The 18883-nt window shown below is 42.7% G+C and overlaps 2 protein-coding genes across 2 annotated transcripts in view; both read left to right on the top strand.

Moving 5' to 3' along the window:
* The window catches only part of SLC39A9 (solute carrier family 39 member 9), a 223257-nt gene that overhangs the window by 85424 nt on the left and 118950 nt on the right, over positions 1-18883 (top strand). The gene's annotated exons all lie outside the window — the stretch shown is intronic.
* GALNT16 (polypeptide N-acetylgalactosaminyltransferase 16) overlaps positions 1-18883 on the top strand; it is a 170911-nt gene that overhangs the window by 89594 nt on the left and 62434 nt on the right. The window contains exon 2 of the mRNA XM_056851413.1: positions 13272-13447. Coding sequence (XP_056707391.1) covers positions 13272-13447 — 176 coding nt within the window. The remainder of the gene's footprint in view (positions 1-13271; positions 13448-18883) is intronic.

The following is an 18883-nucleotide window of genomic DNA, read 5'->3' as shown; positions in this document are numbered from 1 at the left end:
CATCTCTGTACAAATATCCAGGGGATAAGAAAATCAGTACAGGAGCGAATATTATTAGAAATCAACAAATTCTTATTGTGACTACACACATATATATTCCAAAAAATAGTCACTTTGACCTCAACATACAAAACGCAACATACATCAAATACAAAAGGTGAGTAATAAATAGGGTGAGTACACTTCAGTCAATAATCTTTCTATGTTTCTTTTTCAACAGGAGCAGGTTTGTATGGACAAAAGGATGTCAAGGGACAAAAGTTCATCGTGAGGATACGATCGTTTCGAAGTCTCAAATTCAAATCTTCATCAGTTCTTCATAACAGAAGTCTCATAAATTCCTGTGTTATCATCCATGTTGCACAATCTCCTTAGGGTAAGGTTTCCAAAATATTGCAATATCAAAATATCCCAAGCAGGGTAAAATTCAAAGATCCTTCCTCTAAGGGTAAGAGGAAGGATCTTTGAATTTTGATATTGCAATTACCCTAAGGAGATTGTGCAACATGGATGATAACATAGGAATTTATGAGACTTCTGTTATGAAGGACTGATGAAGATTTGAATTTGAGACTTCAAAATGATCGTATCCTCATGATGAACTTTTGTCCATTGACATCCTTTCGTCCATACAAACCTGCTCCTGTTGAAAAAGAAACATAGAAAGATTATTGACTGAAGTGTACTCACCCTATTTATTACTCACCTTTTGTATTTGATGTATGTTGCGTTTTGTATGTTGAGGTCAACGTGACTATTTTTTGGAATATATATGTGTGTAGTCACAATAAGAATTTGTTGATTTCTAATAATATTCGCTCCTGTACTGATTTTCTTAGTACCTGGAGGTTGGCAGCCCTAACAATTTCCCAAGCTGCAGCCAGCAACCCTAGCTAGCCTTTGCTCTTGCCATGGTTTTAGGGATGATGCTAACCTTTTGCATGTGGTTGGTATTGTTTTATATAGTCTGATCTAGTATATTATTGCATTTTATTCTCCATATGGATAGTGTAAAACTACTTGAGTGGCTGGGCAGCAAGAAATTAATAAAATGTTCCATAAATGCTGAGCTACCATTTTGAAACTTGTCTCCCATGATGGTAAAGATGCTTCTGATGGGAGTTGTAGCAGTAAAGTGCTAATGCGAACTCAGCTTTAGGCTTAGTGGATAAAAGTTCCCTGTGAGGGAGCTGTAAAGGTACACAAGCTTTAATTGTAGAAAACCGTGTAGGAGCTGAGATTATTCTCACTGACATTAATGAAGTGAGGAGTCCAGCCAGTGAATGTTTGGTTTAATCAGGGGTAGGATAAAAGTGGGTTTATTCTAATTTGCATTTCCATTGGTTTTCCTACTACTATTAACTTGGGATCCAACCTGTTCACTCATCCCATTCCTGTTTCGTCTGCAATAATGGAATTCCCATTGGCTTCATTGGAAATTTCAAGTTTTTAATGATGCTTAGAACATAAAAAGTAAGTGATCAGCTGAGCACATGATACCAGAAAACAATTTTGGCTGAAAGCCACTCCAAATGTTATTTTATTTAAATGGTAGTAATAATGCAAGAGCTGCAGTTTCAGGTTGAATTAGATGTAGCAATTTATCCTTAAGTTAAATGGTTCCAAGGGACTTGTTACCACTGCCACTACCAGCAAAACATTTAGCTGTCTCTCTTCTTAAAGAATGAAAGATGTTGCTTCTCTCTCAGCCTTGGAAGAGAGAAACCCAACTGTTGTGGAAGATGGGAATATGTAACAAATATTTAAAATAATGCTGGCTTAATCTGTTTTTATTTGTTTGAGATTAAATCCAGTACGGATAGAAATGTTAAAGGATTCGTGGTTTTGCGGTTATGTAAAGTAGAATAATTCTTTAATTCATTTGTAGTGCTGGAAATGCAGCCGTGTTAAGATTGCCTGAGAATTTGTAGCTGAAATAATAACAGCTCCTCACTCTTTGAAAACTTGCTAAGCAGCTAGACTTTGAGGGCTGATTCTGACTTTATTTTTAGGTGTAGACATGATTAACAGAGTACAAAATACATGCATTCATTGTCCATAAAATGAGAAGAGTATATGTGTGTGGAATTAAGTTACATCACTGTTAAAAACTTGGAGGCAGAAGCTTAACCATTTCCTGTAATCATAGGATCCAGATTTTGAAGAGGCATGTACTTGACTCTACCTGTGCGTACTCTTCACTGTCAGGACCAGCTGCTGAAGGCAAGGTCAAACCTTCAACCTTCTAACATAGGGATCCTCAGTCTTGGTGAGACTGTGGGCACTTGAAATTTTGAGAATGGCTGTCACTGGGGCTGGAGCCCATCACAAAACATTGGGAGATTACAAGCCAAGAATTTTCCAGTGATGAGGGCATCTGTTTCTGAATGGGTTCTCCTTACAGACACAAAGGTAATGTCTTCTGGGTTCTTCTGTCTCACATCCTCCTCCAGGAAAGCGGAAGAAAGCCAGGACTGATTCTTTGCTTTGGGAAAAAAGCAAGTGGATGCCCATGGGTCCTATGTTGGGAATCCCTGTTTCCGAAGCTGAACTATACCTCATAAGGGGGGGGGGGGAGGCTCGCTCAGTGATCCTCTAAGGCCGTGGCTGCTTTGTCAGCTTTTCTCCTCAGTCAGCCCACTTGGACATGATTGGTTTCTGCCCCTCCTGTGCCTGTATCAGCTTTCTGTCACTGAAAGTGCGACTTTCACACTTGACAGGAGCTATTTACACACAGGTTATCTGCTCTGGGTTCAATGCTGTAGGGAAACAGGAGTGTCCCACACCATTGTCGTGCATTCTTGTACTTCCCAGAGTTTCCTTGGCTTTTCTCTAATCTTTCTCAAACCTTCTTTGCTCCAAAGATTTGGGAAAGATTGCAGTAAAGCCTGGATGGCTACTGTGTGGGTGGATATAATAATATTCTTGTACTTAAAAAAAAAAATTGCAAAAGCCCCAGTGGCTCAGGGGAGGGAGGTTGGCCACTGCTGGGGGACTGGGGCAGGGAAACTGCAGGAAAACCTACCATGTTGAAACCCCACTACCGCTGCAGTTTATCTGCCTAGCAGTGGGGAAGTCACACAAACTCCTATCTGTGTGGAAACCACCAAGAGTTCACATGTATTTCATATTCAGGCTTACAAAGTGAAAGAAGGGTATCTAGGCCTCTGTCACAGACCAGAGGTCTAAGGGCCACAGACAGGCTGCATCCCTTCCCTCCCATGAAGAATTACACTGCCAAGGGAAGTATAATGTGGTCCCAACTATTGGGCAGAGAATGAGCAAGCTGGCTTCTTCCTGCCTAATAGAACTCTGTACTTAACTGCCAGTTGCCCTGAGATTACAGAAGAGAGGAGAAGGATGCTTTAGCCTCTGGCCACAGGACTAAGGCCTGCAGCAAAGTGGCCACTGCCCCTGTGCACACGAGAACACTTGTAAAGGAAGCTCAGCCTGGCCCTCCACTGGAGATAAATTCTAATTTCATTCAGATACTGTCAGAGTGAACTTTCCTCTCCACTCCTTTCCCCTAATGTGTCTTTTCTTTATTTAAGTTTGAAGGCAGGTCCTGTCTTTTTTATTATTATTAATGTGAGCTGCTTTGGGAGATAATTCTCTGAAAAGAATGATATAAATCTCATAAATACATGTACGTGCTTATTTGTTTAGTATGTTTTGTTACACTTTTCAGAGAAAAACTGGCTGTTATAGCACAGTCATTTGTACTAAATTCTAATACCTTTTATTACAACTGACAGTTTTTCAATACAAAACGCTTCTCCATGGGGAGGGGGGCTCGATTGTGAGCAGGATTCAGCCATGGCGAAGAGATTCCTTTTTGCTTCCTGCTACCTCTTTGGGGGTCTCATTGCCTGGAAGCTAGACCAAAGGGGGCTCTCAGCAGGAGGTGAGTCTGGGCATGATGGAGGCATGCCTTGCCTTCTGGCTTCCTGTCCAATAGAGTACAATTTAGAATCAGCTCTTAGATACTTTGTGGCATTTAATTCTATAAAGCGATTGTATTTTAAAGCAACCCCCCCAAAACACCTTGTATAAATGTTCTACTTACCCTTCCTGCCCCTCAATTTCACTGACTATTGTACTGTTCTTTTTCAGAAGTTTACCTTTTAAATTTTGCTTTGCATTTGCCATTATTTTTTCAAGTCTATGAATGCCTCCCAATTATCTTGTATTCAAGGTACGAGGATGACTAGCTTCCATAACCGTGCTTTTCAGGCATCCTGTGCTGACAGAATAAACGAGTGGGTACAGGTGCTGTTGCAATTCTATGTGCATTCATTTAAAGGTATGCATGGTGCCTTTGCTTGCACATGTATGGCTGCATGCTCTGTGCTTTTTTCAGCATTTCCAACTGATAGGACAGAGCTGTGCATGCACTTGTATGCATGATGTTTCTGTGCATATGTTCAAATGAGCATGCATAGGTTGAAGCAGAGCCCTCCCCTGCCATTCATTCTACCCAAGTGTAGACTCGCCAGCACTGCATAGGCAAATGCTGGGAAATGTTGAGGGTGGTGTCTTGGGAAGGTGGACTGGGGAGATGACATGGGAACTCCTGCTATTTTACACACAAGATTATTCATCAAGATGCCTTTTCAATGGGATTCTCCTTTTGAACAAGAAAGCAGCTAGAGGGAATAACTTTCCCATGCAGTTGTTCCTTTTCCCAGCCAATCCTCCTCTGAAACCTGTAACTACATTTTATGTCTTTTAAAAAAAAGACTGTTACTTGCATGGGTTGTGTACTGAGGGTTGCCAACCTCCAGGTACTAGCTGGAGATCTCCTGCTATCACAACTGATCTCCAGCCAGCCGATAGAGATCTGTTCACCTAGAGAACATGGTCGCTTTGGCAATTGGACTCTATGGCACTGAAGTCCCTCCCCTCCCCAAACCCTGCCCTCCTCAGACTCCGCCCCCAAAACCTCCCACCTGTGGCAAAGAGGGACCTGGCAACCCTATGTGTACTGTCTAGTTTGATCCTGAGATTTTGGCCCTTGATTACTTTCTGCACTGCAAATAATCAGCCAAATAGCCTGATTTTTTGTAGTCTATTGTCAGAGATTGACAATAAAAACAAATATAAAGTAAGGTTTAAACGGCTGAACCCCTTCTGGAAAATAAGCCATTAGTCAGTGAAACTGAAGGGCAAGCGGTAATACAGCTCTGGAGTCCAGTTTGGCCCTCAGGGGGGTCGTGCTTAATTTGGAATCCATCTTTATGGATGATTAGTTCAAAGTGTGTTCCTTCGAAAGTTCATTTCTTTGCCTCATTTCAGACTCATTTGTTGGTATGTACTCCAATCAATGCCACTATTCTGGGCACAATCCGGAGCCTGTGGTTTGGCTTTCCTATGGCGACTCCCATCTTTACCCCATATTTTTCATATTTCTTCTAAAAGAAGTGGCCATATAATGGTTGTGTACAGCAAGCAGCATTTGCATTCAGTTTTATCATCAGGGGGCCTATGCAGCAACAATGAGTTCTGAAGCTGGGTTCTGAACCTGTTGCTAACTAACCCAGACTTTGTGTATGTGACTCTTGGCAGTAGGTCTTGGGCACTTCCCTGCTTGGAGGAGACTGTAAAAAAGTCTGTCAGCTGCTTCCTTCTAAACCTCCTAACAAATGCTCAGCTGGGATTAGGGTCGCCAACCTCCAGGTGCTAGCTGGAGATCTCCTGCTATTACAACTGATCTCCAGCCGATAGAGATCATTTCACCTGGAGAAAATGGATGCTTTGGCAATTTGACTCTGTGGCATTGAAGTTCCTCCCCTCCACAAACCCCGCCCTACTTATGCTTCACCCCAAAAACCTCCCTCCGGTGGCGAAGAGCGACCTGGCAACCCTAGCTGGGATCCTTCATGTACGGGTGTTTGTGTGCTGTGTATCTGTGTTTTAAATGTATGTATCTGCTTTATAAGCAAGCTAGCATCAAGAATGCAAGCTAGCATCAAGCATGCATTGCTTCCACTATTTAGTTATTTATTTAGATATTTATACTTTGTTTTTCTCCCCAATGGAGACCCAAAGCAGCCTACAACATCATTCTTCCCTCCTTTTTTAAAAAATCCAAGCAACAACCCTGTGGCATACATTAGGCTGAGAGAGAGAGAGAGAGAGAGAGATAGGCTCAAGGTCACTCATGGACCTTCCATGACAAAGTGGGGATTTCAACCTGAGTCTCTCCTATTCTTGTCCAGCACTCTGACCACCTCACCACACTACCTCTCCTAATAGTTTGCTGATGGTAATTATGTCATGAAAGGCTGCTACTGTATGGACTGTTGTCCTCAGAAGACCACTGAGGGAAGACAGTGCAGAGAGCAGATATTTTTGTCAATTTAAATGCTGAAAGGATAGGTGTTAATTTACACTCAGGAAGCAAACAGATTATGGAGGAGCTTCTTAGGAGTTCAGAGAAATAGGGAGCCAAGAGTGGATTTCAGAAAAGGTTAAACGGTTTATGCCTGGAACCAAAGTTGCCAGTAGGGTTGCCAGCTCTGAATTGGGAAATTCTTGGAGATTTTAGGGCTGGAACCTGGGGCAGGGCCTTAGTGGGCTATAATGCCATAGAGTCCATCTTCCAAAGCAGCCATTTTCTCTGGGGAAATTGATCTCTGTAACCTGGAGACCAGTTGTAATTCTTGGAGATTTCCAAGCAGCCATCTCGAGAATGGCAACCATAGTTGCCAGCCCCTCATGGGGATGGGGGTTCCCCTGCCTTCAGCTCCCATTTCTTGTCACTACTCAAAGCAGAGGTGGGAGATTTAAAAAAAAAATGGTAGTTGGGCCAACAATGTGACATCACTTCTGGCAAAAACCTGAAAGTGACATCACACCAGTCTAGGAATTGCCAGAAACTACCTCCTAGGGCTTGAGGTCACTTCTGGTTATGCCTGAAATTGACATTGTGCCATTGCTAATGGCCCTCCCACGTCTCCAGCCTCCTCTCCAGTCTCTCGCTGGTTGCCAGGCTGGGGAACCAGTATGACAGCAAACTAGTCAGCCCAAAATCAAAGCAGAGGCAGGAATGACCACTTATTGACCAACCTGATGTGATGGACATGGCCCTTTCCCCTAAATTTGCCAATCCCTCTTTAAACCTGTCTATACAACTGCCAAAAGCAGCTAATCCGGGAGATGGGAGGGCAAATAGAAGGGGAAAAACTGAATGCGTTATCTGCCATTTCTGCATGTAGGGTTTAGAAGTTTAACAGGCAGGTTAGAAAAAGCTCTGTCTCATAGTTTGATTTCAAGTGGAAACAGACTAGTTCAATATGACTTTCAGGAAGAGCACACACTAAGTTGGGAAACTCTAGAACAGGGGTCCCCAACCTTTTTTGAGCCTGTGGACACCTCTGGAATTCTGACTCAGGATGGTGGGCGTGGCCACAAAATGGCTGCCACAAGAAGTGGAGCTAGGGTTGGGAAATACCTGGAGATTTGGGGTGTTGAGCCTGAGGAGGGCAGGGTTTGGAGAGGAGAGGTCTTGTTTTAGCCGGCCAGGTACCCAACCCTAAAGAAGGCTTAAACCCCAAAGGGAAAAGCAGTGACTGGAGGCAAGCATAAAAACTGGAGAACCCCTGACTTAAGAAGTACATTCGCCGGTTTGCACTGTGCATGATGTTGTGTCGTAGACTTTATTGAAACAGTTGCGCGAAAGGAAATGGCGCAGCAGAGAGAGCTCATCCGTTTTCTGGTGTGGTCAAGGTTGACTTTGGTTTGACTTTGGCTTTTTACATTTTGTACATTTGTAGCCAGCCAGACCAATGTCTTTCTGTTTGTCCTTACCTTTCTTGTTGCCCTTTTTTTCAAGGCATGCACAGTAAACATTTATGTGCCTGTATAGGAGTAGGTTTTTAAGATGCCAGGGAAATTGGGAAAGGGCTTGAGTGTTCTGAGTTCCACGCTAAACAGCCCTAAACGCTGTTTAGCTTGGAAAGAAGGTAATTAAGGGGAAACATGATAGAGGTCTATAAAATTATGCATAGTATGGAGAGTGGACAGGGAGAGAGCTTTTCTCCCTCTCTCATAATACTAGAACACGGGATCATCTGCTGAAGCTGGAGGATGAGAGATTCAAAACAGATAAAAGGAAGCATTTCTTCACAAAACACATAGTTAAATTGTGGAACTCCATGCCCCAGGATGTGGTGATGGCTGCCAACTTGGAAGGCTTTAAGAGGGGAGTAGACATGTTCATGGAGGAGAGGGCTATACATGGCTACTAGTCAAAATGGATACTGGTCATGATGAATACCTATTCTCTCCAGTATCAGAGGAGCATGCCTATTACATTAGGTGGTGTGGAACATAGGCAGGATATTGCTGCTGCAGTCATCTTGTCTGTGTGCTTCCTAGAGGCACCTGGTTGGCCACTCTGTGTGAACAGACTGCTGGACTTGATGGACCTTAGTCTGATCCAGCATGGCTTTTCTTATGTTCTTATGAGGGACTTCAATGCCATAGAGTCCAGTTGCCAAAGCAGCCATTTTCTCCAGGGAAACTGATTTCTATCACCTGGAGATCAGTTGTAATAGCAGGAGATCTCCAGCGACCACCTGGAGGTTGGCAACCCTAAGTGGAGCCAAGTACAAAATGGCTGCTGCAGGAGGTGGGGCCAACCACAAAATGTCAGGGAGTGAGATTGTGCATAACTGTACTAGTAAATTTCCAACATTTCAGGCAGAAGATCTGCTTAACAGGACATTTCTTAAAATAAATGTTTTGTTTAAAAATATTTTCTTGCTAATACACAGCTTACCTTCAGCCAGGCAGGGCTGTAGTGGTAGCTGTTGCCAAAGCAATGTTTTTAAAAACCTGCACAGCCAATCAGATCACCAATGTATCAGAAGCCCTGCTGGGCAAAAGCCCCACAACCCTTCCCACTTCATAAAAACACTTGGCAGGTGCCAGGAAAGATGTTGGTGGGTGCCATGTCACCCTCAGGAACCACGTTGGGGACCCCTGCTCTAGAACGTAGTCTTCCTAGGCAAAGGGAAACTGAGATGCAGTCTAAGGTCTGCATGGTATTGGCTCCAGTAAACTCTTAACTAGTGGTTGACAATCGTGTGGAAAACTTGTTAAATCTAACCTCAAACTGTACATCTTTCTGGCTCTATAGCTCTCTCTTTATGAAATAATATATTTTAAAGTAAAGTTGTTTCTTTAGTCTATGCCCAATATGTTGTTATAAATGTGTGAGAGTTCTTTTTATTATCAAAACCATTCTTTCCCTTCCAGGGAAATAAATAAAGTTCTTGCTTTTATTACCTCCGGATACCTTCTTGGTTTTCACATGGGGACAAGTTTATTCCTTCTGAATCACCTTAGCAGGGAAAAGGTGAAGTATACCTTCACAGTAAACCTTTAGAAGGTTGGGGGGGGAGGGTGCTTGTAACTGCATTAGTGTACTGGTAATTTACGTCACAAAAGGCAGCCCCACAGAGAATTCACAAAGTAATTTTGGCCAGTCCCTAAATATCTTTCTGACCACTCGGTTAATTGAATTTTCCCTGAGATAGTCTTATGTTGGGAGGCGACCCTCACAATTCTGAACAATCAATCATACTCTTCCACAAAGAAAACTGTTGGGTTTTATTAATTTTTGTATCTACTTAAATATGACCCAGCACTGCTTCCCCGCTGATCCTGGTTTCACATCTGACTCCTGTGTTTTCCTGAGCTCATCTTCTTTTCTAGAGAAATAGACAAGGTCTCTCTGAAATTGAAATCCTGAGGGGTGGGCTAATGCCTTCAAAGCAGGACCTGAACTAAAGGATAATGAATTATGTAGGTGCCAAGAATCTTAAAAGCAAGTTATGTTAGTCAGGTAGCATCAGCCAACTAAAAGATGACCCTGTAAATAATCTCAAAGATCATTTATGCATGAGAGTTTTACCTGAGGTTCATTACTTGCTGGACCCACACTTTCTTGTTGGGAGTCTATGCACCATCAGTCTCCAAGCTCAAATCAGGAAGTATTTGAATCCCAGCCTCTTGCAATGCTTTGTAATTGGATGTAGTGAGAAAAAAAGTCCCCCCTGAAACCCAATTGCCACATAAAGAAGCATTTTAAGAACAAAAAAAAAAAGGAGCTATTTGAAGGGAACGGGCATGGGGTGGGAGAGAAACCCAAGCCTTTTTTAAAAAAAGACTTCTGCTCATAAAGAACTCCAAGGAAGCAGGAAGCATTTGAATCCCCGCCCCTTGACATGCTGCTTTGTAATTGGCCATCTGCTTGCTGTGAGAGAAACCCAGCTTTGTGTCCCACCTTTGCCTTATGCATGTGGATTTCAAGCGGCCTGATCTCAGGGGAGAGGGAAGTCGGGTTAATAGAGGGACGGGAAGTCCTGGGATTTGTGAGGGCTGGCAGCGAGGTCATCTCTAATGGAGGGAAAATTCATGCATAACTCGAAGGAACAACCCGGACAGACGGGGGAGGGGGGTGAACATGAGTGAAAGTACCCATGCATAAAGGACCACAGACTTACAGGATGAACTGGTGGGCAGGACGCATCCCCACTTCTGCCCTGAGCTTCTTGCAGGAAAGGCAGATTACAAATGTGATAAAATAAATCAAAGATGAAGGAGTCATGGCTCCATGAGGAGAATGTATAAAGAACTGGATATGAATCACTGCTTGGTGATAAGGCAGTCATAGCCCATAACTTTAGACTTTAGCCCATAACTCTCTGGCCTCTGAAGCCTAATAGACTCCCCTTCCTCTGAACCAGGTTGTATTGTTTAAGGAGAAATTGAAGCATAAATTATACCCCCTCACAGAGAGAAAAAAAATCCAAAATCCTTCAGCATATTAGAAGGAGTAAAGACTGTAAGCTGTTCACATTTCTTGTCCTCCCACGTCCACATGAACAGTTTTTAAATGTTTCCATTATCCTCTGCTGAACTGTCAATTCTAGAACACCCATTTGGAAAATAAGCTATTTTTAAATGCATTGAAGTAGGGGGGGAAAGACTTTAGGATGCATGGTGCTGGAAGAAAAGATGTGCATTCTCTGTAATCTGTTGAATCAAAAGAGGATGAGCCCTCATAGCAGTTCACTGGGGAGTATTTCATACACTTCATACACTTGTTTCCTCCTTCTCTCTTCTGTGTGGGTGAGTGAGCAGTTAACAGAAGGTTCAAAAATGGATTTTTCTACCATTTTAACAAATACTTTCTTTTTCATTTGCACACTCTGTGCTTTCTTTTAGTGCTTCCTGGAAAAGCTTTCATTAATATGGTATCAATCACACTTTCTGTGCAGCACTTAACATTATAGTGGTTTTCTACTTGGGGGACAGTAGCTGTGTAGTTTCCCCATTGGTGCTGTGGGTGCTGTTACCAAGGACCCCCTTCCTAGAGCTGTACAATCAACCCCAACTAGATGTTGTCGAAGGCTTTCACGGTCAGAGTTCATTGGTTCTTGTGGGTTTTCCGACACTGTCCTTCAGTGTTACTCCTCTGAAGATGCCTGCCACAGCTGCTGGCGAAACGTCAGGAAAGAAAATACCAAGACCACGGTTACACAGCCCGGATAACCCACAAGAACCAACCCCAACTAGGGTTGCCGGGTCCCTCTTCACCACCAGTGGGCTGTTTTTGGGGCAGAGCCTGAGGAGGGTGGGGTTTGGGCAGGGGCTTTAATGCCATAGAGTCCAGTTGCCAACATGGCCATTTTCTCCAGGTGAACTAATTTATATCAGATGGATTTTCCCCCTGGGTATAAGTGCTGCCTTTTGGATTTATGGATTATCATCCTTTGGTTAAATGGACCGAGCTCAGCAAACAGAGGATAGGTAAACCCCTTCTCTGCTGTGGGGCCAGGGACAGGAAATATGGCTTGTGTATGGATGGGACTGGGAAAACCTGAACTTTCCCACCAACATGGCAGCTAGGGTTGCTAACCTCTATGGCATCGAAGTCCCAAACCCCACCCTCCTCAGGCTCCACCCCAAAAACCTCCCACCGGTGGTGAAGAGGGACCTGGCAACCCTAATGCCAACCATCTGAGCTTTGCTGTGATTTCCCCTAAAACTTCAAAGCAAATCAGGTATGAGAAACATCAGAAAAAAGCCAGAGAAACCCCAGGAGGTGCATGAACGCACCACAATGCTGTGGGAAACCAAGGAGGGAGGAGAACTTGTTTCCCAATAGCATGTAACCAGGGGCAAATAACCCATGGGGAAACAGCCTTTGTGCTTTTGTTTATATTAACCACACAAATTTCAGCCTAGGATAAGGAGAAAGTGGTCCTTGCGCCTAAAGAGATCTAAATCATTCAAGCAAAGCATTGGTGAAGTGCTTACTGCATAAGTAATGCATGAGATGGTAGATTGTGAAAAAGCCATTCCTGGGTCAGTGTAGATGAGCATCTTGGCAGAGAAACTGTCCCACCCCTCAAATGCTCCCACCAGGCTGCTTGCTAGCTATGGCTGGCAACTCTAGTATGAACTATGCCTGGGTCAAAACATATCTGAAGGAAAATACCTGATATCTTTATCTAGTGGGTAGAAGATGAATTCAGAGAAATAAATCATTATTATTATGTAATTATCATCGTAATTTCAAAGGAGTACCTTTGTTAGTTTGTAGTAACAAAATAAAATGCCCAGTGACACCGTAAAGATTCGTTTTAGTATGAGCTTTTATGAGTCAGGGGGGACACTTCTTCAGATAGTGGGATTGTTTGAAACTTTAATGACCTGGTGACTTACTGATAGTCACTTCCTTCCCAAAAAGCAGTAGGAAGAAAGCCGCCTCATGATGATAGGAACACATTAATAGGTTATTGACTGGCCTTCTTGTTTTAGCTAACATCCTTTTAGAATGTTTTTTCTCCATAAACACAACTTTAAATGCTTCTACATGCCCTAAATCGAAGGTGTGTGAAACCTTTTTTAAAAATCCATTTGCCTTCAGAAGCCAGAGCCCATATGAAAGGGATATATGTTAAGTATACATATTTGAAAATAAACCCCACTTAAATAAAAGAAATTTATATGAATCTGCATGTTTAGGATCGGACTCCAGCCAATTGCTGAAATATTTTTTTCTATGGCAAGAACAAGTTACTAGGCTTCTTATAACCACTAGGCTGTAAAGCTGTTTCCCCAGACATTACCCTCTTCCAGTAAAACTTTGCAGTCATCATTTTATCACTGTGGCTGTTCTATAGAAAGTGGTTACGTGTGCATATATGTCTTGCAAAGGCCTCTTCCCCATAGGACTGACTTTTGTCTTTTTTCAGGTATCTAGGCCTCCACAAGCAGAAAAAAATGGCCTGCGGGGTTTTGATGAGAAAGTCTATATGTCTTCCAAGCTGCTGAAGGCTGGAGAAGACCCTTACCGGCAGCATGCATTCAACCAGTTGGAAAGCGACAAACTGAGCAGTGACCGGCCCATTCGAGACACCAGGCATTACAGGTACCGTGTCATACCCCTGACATCTGCAACAATTGTCTTGTGTTGGAGTACCTTTGCCAGTCATTGAAACATCTGTGTTGTGATAACACAGAAAGAGAAATGCTGTTTTCTGGATGCTTTCATAAGAAAAGCCTTTTTTGTCTCTGTGAGCTTTTTTTCTAGGCTAAAGCAGCACCTCCCATAAGAAGTAGCTGTTAACAAGTCCCTAGAAATGTGGTGATGTAATTATATGAGCTCATTTCCTGTTTCTAACAATTTCCTGCTCCAGTGTTAAAGCTGAACGTTATCAGTTATCGGTGGTCATTTTTGCCATCCCAAAATGTAACATCTCTCTTCCTTGGAGTTGCAGCTTGTCAACACTAGATGTGATATTTCTAAGACTGGGAAGCATGTTAACTTTTGACCATGCAATGTTGTAATATCAAAATATAGTGGGTTAAATACCCTAATTAGCGCATTTGTCCCTGTCTCTTCTGTTGAAACATTTCCAGTGCCATTAAGTACTACTCTGAAGTCCCTTCCTGATTTCCGCTTTTGTTGTCTTGTGGATGAGTCATGACACCTTTACAAAAGATCATTTTTTAAACCAACAAATAAGTAATTGTTGTAACACATTTGTACACACATCTTGCCTCAGATCTCCTGTTCTGTTGTAGGAATGTGCATTTTTTCCAGATTAGGATGTGCTATATTTTGTAGTTGGGGAATATTCTTTCCCCCGCTCTTGCTAGTGTGTCCATGGCTACTATGGTTGCCCTGCAAATAGATTCAATAAAGTTATTAGCCTACAAAATTCAGTAGCCTGTTTTGATACATACTTGAATTTTAAAACTATTTCTGAAAAGAATGTAATCTCAAACTTTATAAAACACAGGTTAAAATCCTCCTCTGTTCTAGGAATATAGCATTATTTTTATGGGGGATATCTGGGGATTTTGTACAATTTTTATCCTGGTAAACCTTCAAAGGAGCGAAGAGGAACAAACAGGAACACTGTAGAAAAGTCACAGTTGCATCTCATTACTTGTTCCTCATTCACAGATTCTAGCTGACAAACAAAAGCAACATTAATTTTGCCAAAATTGGCCCCTGTTTGCAGCAAAACTCCTCAGAGCTGTGCAGGTGAGTGTCAGGGTCTCTTTCTTCCTGCCCTCATTTTAACATGAGGAAGGAATTGCAGACATTGAGGCCAAACTTGTTTAAACCGCCATGCCTGGAGACCCCTGATTGGTTTTGGCTACCCTGTGCATTACGGCTCTGCACAACACCTCCAGGGAACACAGCAGTTCAGTCGTTGGGGACACTAACACAGTTGCAGCCAATAAAAACCAAAAAAATGACACTGTTTTCCTGCCGGCCACCACATAGCCATTCCTTATAGGTACTGGACTGGCAGCACCATAGTTACGCTGCAGCGGGCCGCAGTGGCGCAGACACGCCTCAGGGTTGCTCTGCCAGTGTATAGCAAATGTAGCAGGGCAAGCAAGAGGTAAATAGGAAGAGGTCCTTCAAAGACAAGCTTCGTATCTTAAAGAAGGCCAAACACAATCAGAGCTGCCTCTTCTGCCAAAGCAGCACTATACCTTGTTTGTGAAATATGCCTTTTATATTAATATAATTTATTTCTTTGAGGGGTATGAACCTCTTTGGCCATTTCTCCACAGCTTATTGGCCGTGAGTTCAATGCTGTGAGGAAGCAGGTTCTTTTTCTGCCTCCCCACAGCATCATGGTGTGTTTATGCACCTTTCTGGGCTGTGAAGTTTTGGGAAAGATCATAGCAAAGCCTGGGTTGCTGCTGTGTTGGTGGGACTTGGTCCTACCTACGCAGCAGCCATTTTCTTTGCCCCTGTCTCCACGGTGGCCATTTCTTCCCACAGCCACTTGTGTGGTGTTTTTTTTTGGGGGGGGGGTATTGTTTTAAATCAGTAATTGAATATCATATAATTATATAATGATAATTACAGGCTCTCTGAAATCCCAGTTTTCATGTTTTTAAAGTCTCTAACCCTTGTTGTTGTGGAGATGTAATGGAAAGGCATGTTTCCATAATGAAAGGGGCTAGAGACTTACTTTAAAAAAGCGAATTCAGAGATTGTTATAATGATATTCATGTGCTGATTTAAAAAACAACAACTGGAAAAGCATGTGTGGTGTCGGAGGCATGGCTGTGGCCAGGGGACAGGGTCAGGGAAATGGGCTGAGTTCACATCAGTAGAGAACAGGAGTGTTACTGTCCCCACTGTAGCAAAGCTATATCTATTCACTGTATGTGGCAGGGTATCATATGGCTGGAACTGGATTTGAGCTAGCTTAAGTAGTGCTAAGATCTGAAAATGCCCTCAGGGTACTGGAATCTTTGCCCTACATACCTTAGCAAATTTGTCAACTTAATCATAGCAAATTTGTCGACTTGATTTGTTCAGCAACATGCCGGCCGCTTAACAGCTATCTATACATTGTTGGGACATCAGAGAATTTCCATTGTAGTGTTCAATCCATCTTTGCAGCAGTTAATAACTTCTCTACCCATTCCATGCAGAGTTTCTGACCAATTATTTAAAATATGCAAGGAAAGCTACCAAAGGGTTACACAACAAATCTCACATTACAGTCAATAAACAGATTTCAAATAAACAGACTGTCTTTCTTACATGGCCACCAACTATGGAATCAGTCTGCCCTTTGTGTTTCACATTTCCAGCAATGATTACTTAAATCAGGACACATTTTCTTTAGGGTTAACAATGTCAACTACTATCTATAAATAATCTTGTAATGACTCCCTTGCAGATCAGAGTAGTGCAAGACCGCTGGTTCATTTTATAAAGATTTAAGATCAGGTTCCTTCCATAATTTTTTCTGACTACATCTGTTTCCTGTTTCCTCTCACTTTGGTAAATCTTCCTTACAATTCCTTGATTTTCTGTAGCATGTTCTAAGGGATGGTTTAAATATTACACCCCACATATATGGAGTTTACAAAAAAAGCACTGCAGGTGTGACGTTTTGAGCTTCTTATATCATGTGTCAGTCCCCATGTGTCTGCATCTATGACAGCATTTAATATCCTCTGGAAAGTGCAGCCGTTGGTGTGGAAGCACTATTCAGTTGGGCCAACACATTGAGTGATACGCTTTTAAATATTACGCATGTCATGTGGAGCATTGCCATAGTGAAACACATTTCAGTGCCTTCATAGACCCATATGTGGGATATGATATTTAAGGCCTTTTATGCATGGCTGTTTCCCTTGTAGTCACCCCCCCAACTACTAGGGGGCTTTGTTTTGATTTAGCCAGCATCCAGAAAAAGAGGAGAAAACACTGAAACATGCGTGGAAAGCGAGGCAACCTTTGAAGGTCAAAAAATGCATGCATAATCAAAACAAAACTCTGAAGTAGTCGGGGGGGGGGGGTATGGCCACACGGAAAGAGCCATGCATGAAAGGGCTACGTTTGTCAAAACATCAGAGGGGGTTTGTTTATTTATATTTGTGTTTTATCTTCAGTAAGTATAACAAAATGTCAACTATATACTGATAAAATGGTGGATTTTTATTCATTCACAAGTTTTGCTTTATGGAGAAAATAAGAAATTCCTGAACCATTCCCCCCCTCCAAAAACAACAACACAAGGTTAGCAGCTGGGGTTGGCAAGAAGAGAATCAAGCATGTTCCTCATTATTGCTGTTTTAAACCTATATCTCATACTTCTCTTTTAATATGTAGGCCTTTGTTTCTTAGAAGTCTGCTGCCAGTCTTCTTTCCCCCGTTGTGTTCTGATTATATGCTTCCATTTTGCCATTGTACCTTACAGTAATTTGGAAATCTAAATAGTGCTTTAGTGTCTTTCTCTAAAATTCCTTGCAGGTTGTTAGAAGAAACTGCAGGTGTTAAAAAATGATATAGGTCAATTTCTCCCCCCACCCCATCTCCATCCCCAGATCATTCAAGGTCTTGTTATCTCCATTGAATCGGAAGCTATTGCGGTGATGTTACTGAAAAGCATCTCAGCATTTACCAGTTGACACTTACTTAAGTGTAACAAGAGATAAGGTTATATGAAAGAGATGAGGTGGTAGATAAGACTCAAAGGCTTTGTGCTGTAGCTTAGCTTTATTATCACTAGGCTTCTGTTCAAAGCAGTTGAGTTGGCAGGTCTGTCTAGCAATAAGCAAAGAGCAGCACATGAAGGCTTTGACAATACAGGAATGGCGGAAGGCTATCTGGAGACCATACATTGGAGGGGGGAAAGTTCCAAGTGTTACTGTCTCTGAAGTTATTTCTGTCTCTTCAAATCTATGCTGACCCTTAGCTGATTCCAAAAGTAAAGGTTGCAAGAGTTACAAGAACATAAGAGCATAAGAAAAGCTATGCTGTATCAGTCCAAGGTCCATCAAGTCCAGCAGTCTGTTCACACAGTGGCCAACCAGGTGCCTCTAGGAAGCCCACAAACAAGACGACTGCAGCAGCACCATCATGCCTGTGTTCCACAGCACCTAATATAATGGGTGTGCTCCACTGATACTGGAGAGAATAGGTATGCATCAAGACCAATATCCATTTTGTCTAGTAACCATGGATAGCCCTATCCTCCATGAATATGTCCACTCCCCTCTTAAAGCCTTCCAAACTAGCAGCCATCACCACATCCTGGGGCAGGGAGTTCCACAATTTAACTATGTGTTGTGTGAAGAAATACTTCCTTTTGTCTGCTTTGAATCTCTCACCCTTCAGCTTCAGTGGATGACCCTGAGTTCATTTTCATGTGAGGGCTCTGCTATTAGCTATACACAGCTAAAACTGTTGTTCCGATACAATCCTCCTTGACATGACAGTCTCGCATGGGCAGGCATAGACAGGCATTCTTAACGGCACTGGGCTAGGTTTGCCAGATCCCCACTGGCCACAGCCGGAGATGGGGATGGGGTGGGGTTTCCAGATCCAGGTTGGGAAACTCCTGGAGATTTGGGGATGGAGCCTGGGGAGGACAGGGACCTCAGTGGATATAATGCCATAGAGTCCACCCTGCAAAGTATCTATTTTCTCCAGGAGCACTGATCTCTGTAGTCTGGAGTTGAGCTGTAATTCTGGGGGGATCCCCAGGTCCCACCTGGAGGCTGGCATCCCTACACTGGGCCCTCATCCAGTGGTGGGCAGCAAAATGGCATAGCACATAATTGATTCAAAGCAGCCTGCTGGTTACAAGTGAGAAGCCTGGTTTACCCAAAAGATCAGTAAGATAGGAAATTGGGAATATCTGAGCAAGCTAAATAAGATCTGGGTGGTTTTTGCAGGTAAACCTGGTCTTAACTAAAGGGCAGGAGCCAAAGGGGTCTTGGCTCATAGCATTCGGAGTTTTGTGAGCCATGCCAGAGGAATCAGCACCTGCTCAGGATATCTTTGGGGCTCCTCACCTGTTTTAAATTTGTACCT

The sequence above is a fragment of the Euleptes europaea genome, chromosome 6 (assembly GCF_029931775.1).
Source record: "Euleptes europaea isolate rEulEur1 chromosome 6, rEulEur1.hap1, whole genome shotgun sequence".
Classification (NCBI taxonomy): domain Eukaryota; kingdom Metazoa; phylum Chordata; class Lepidosauria; order Squamata; family Sphaerodactylidae; genus Euleptes; species Euleptes europaea.
Note: the sequence above shows the minus strand (reverse complement) of the source record. Positions and strands in the feature narration are given on the sequence as shown.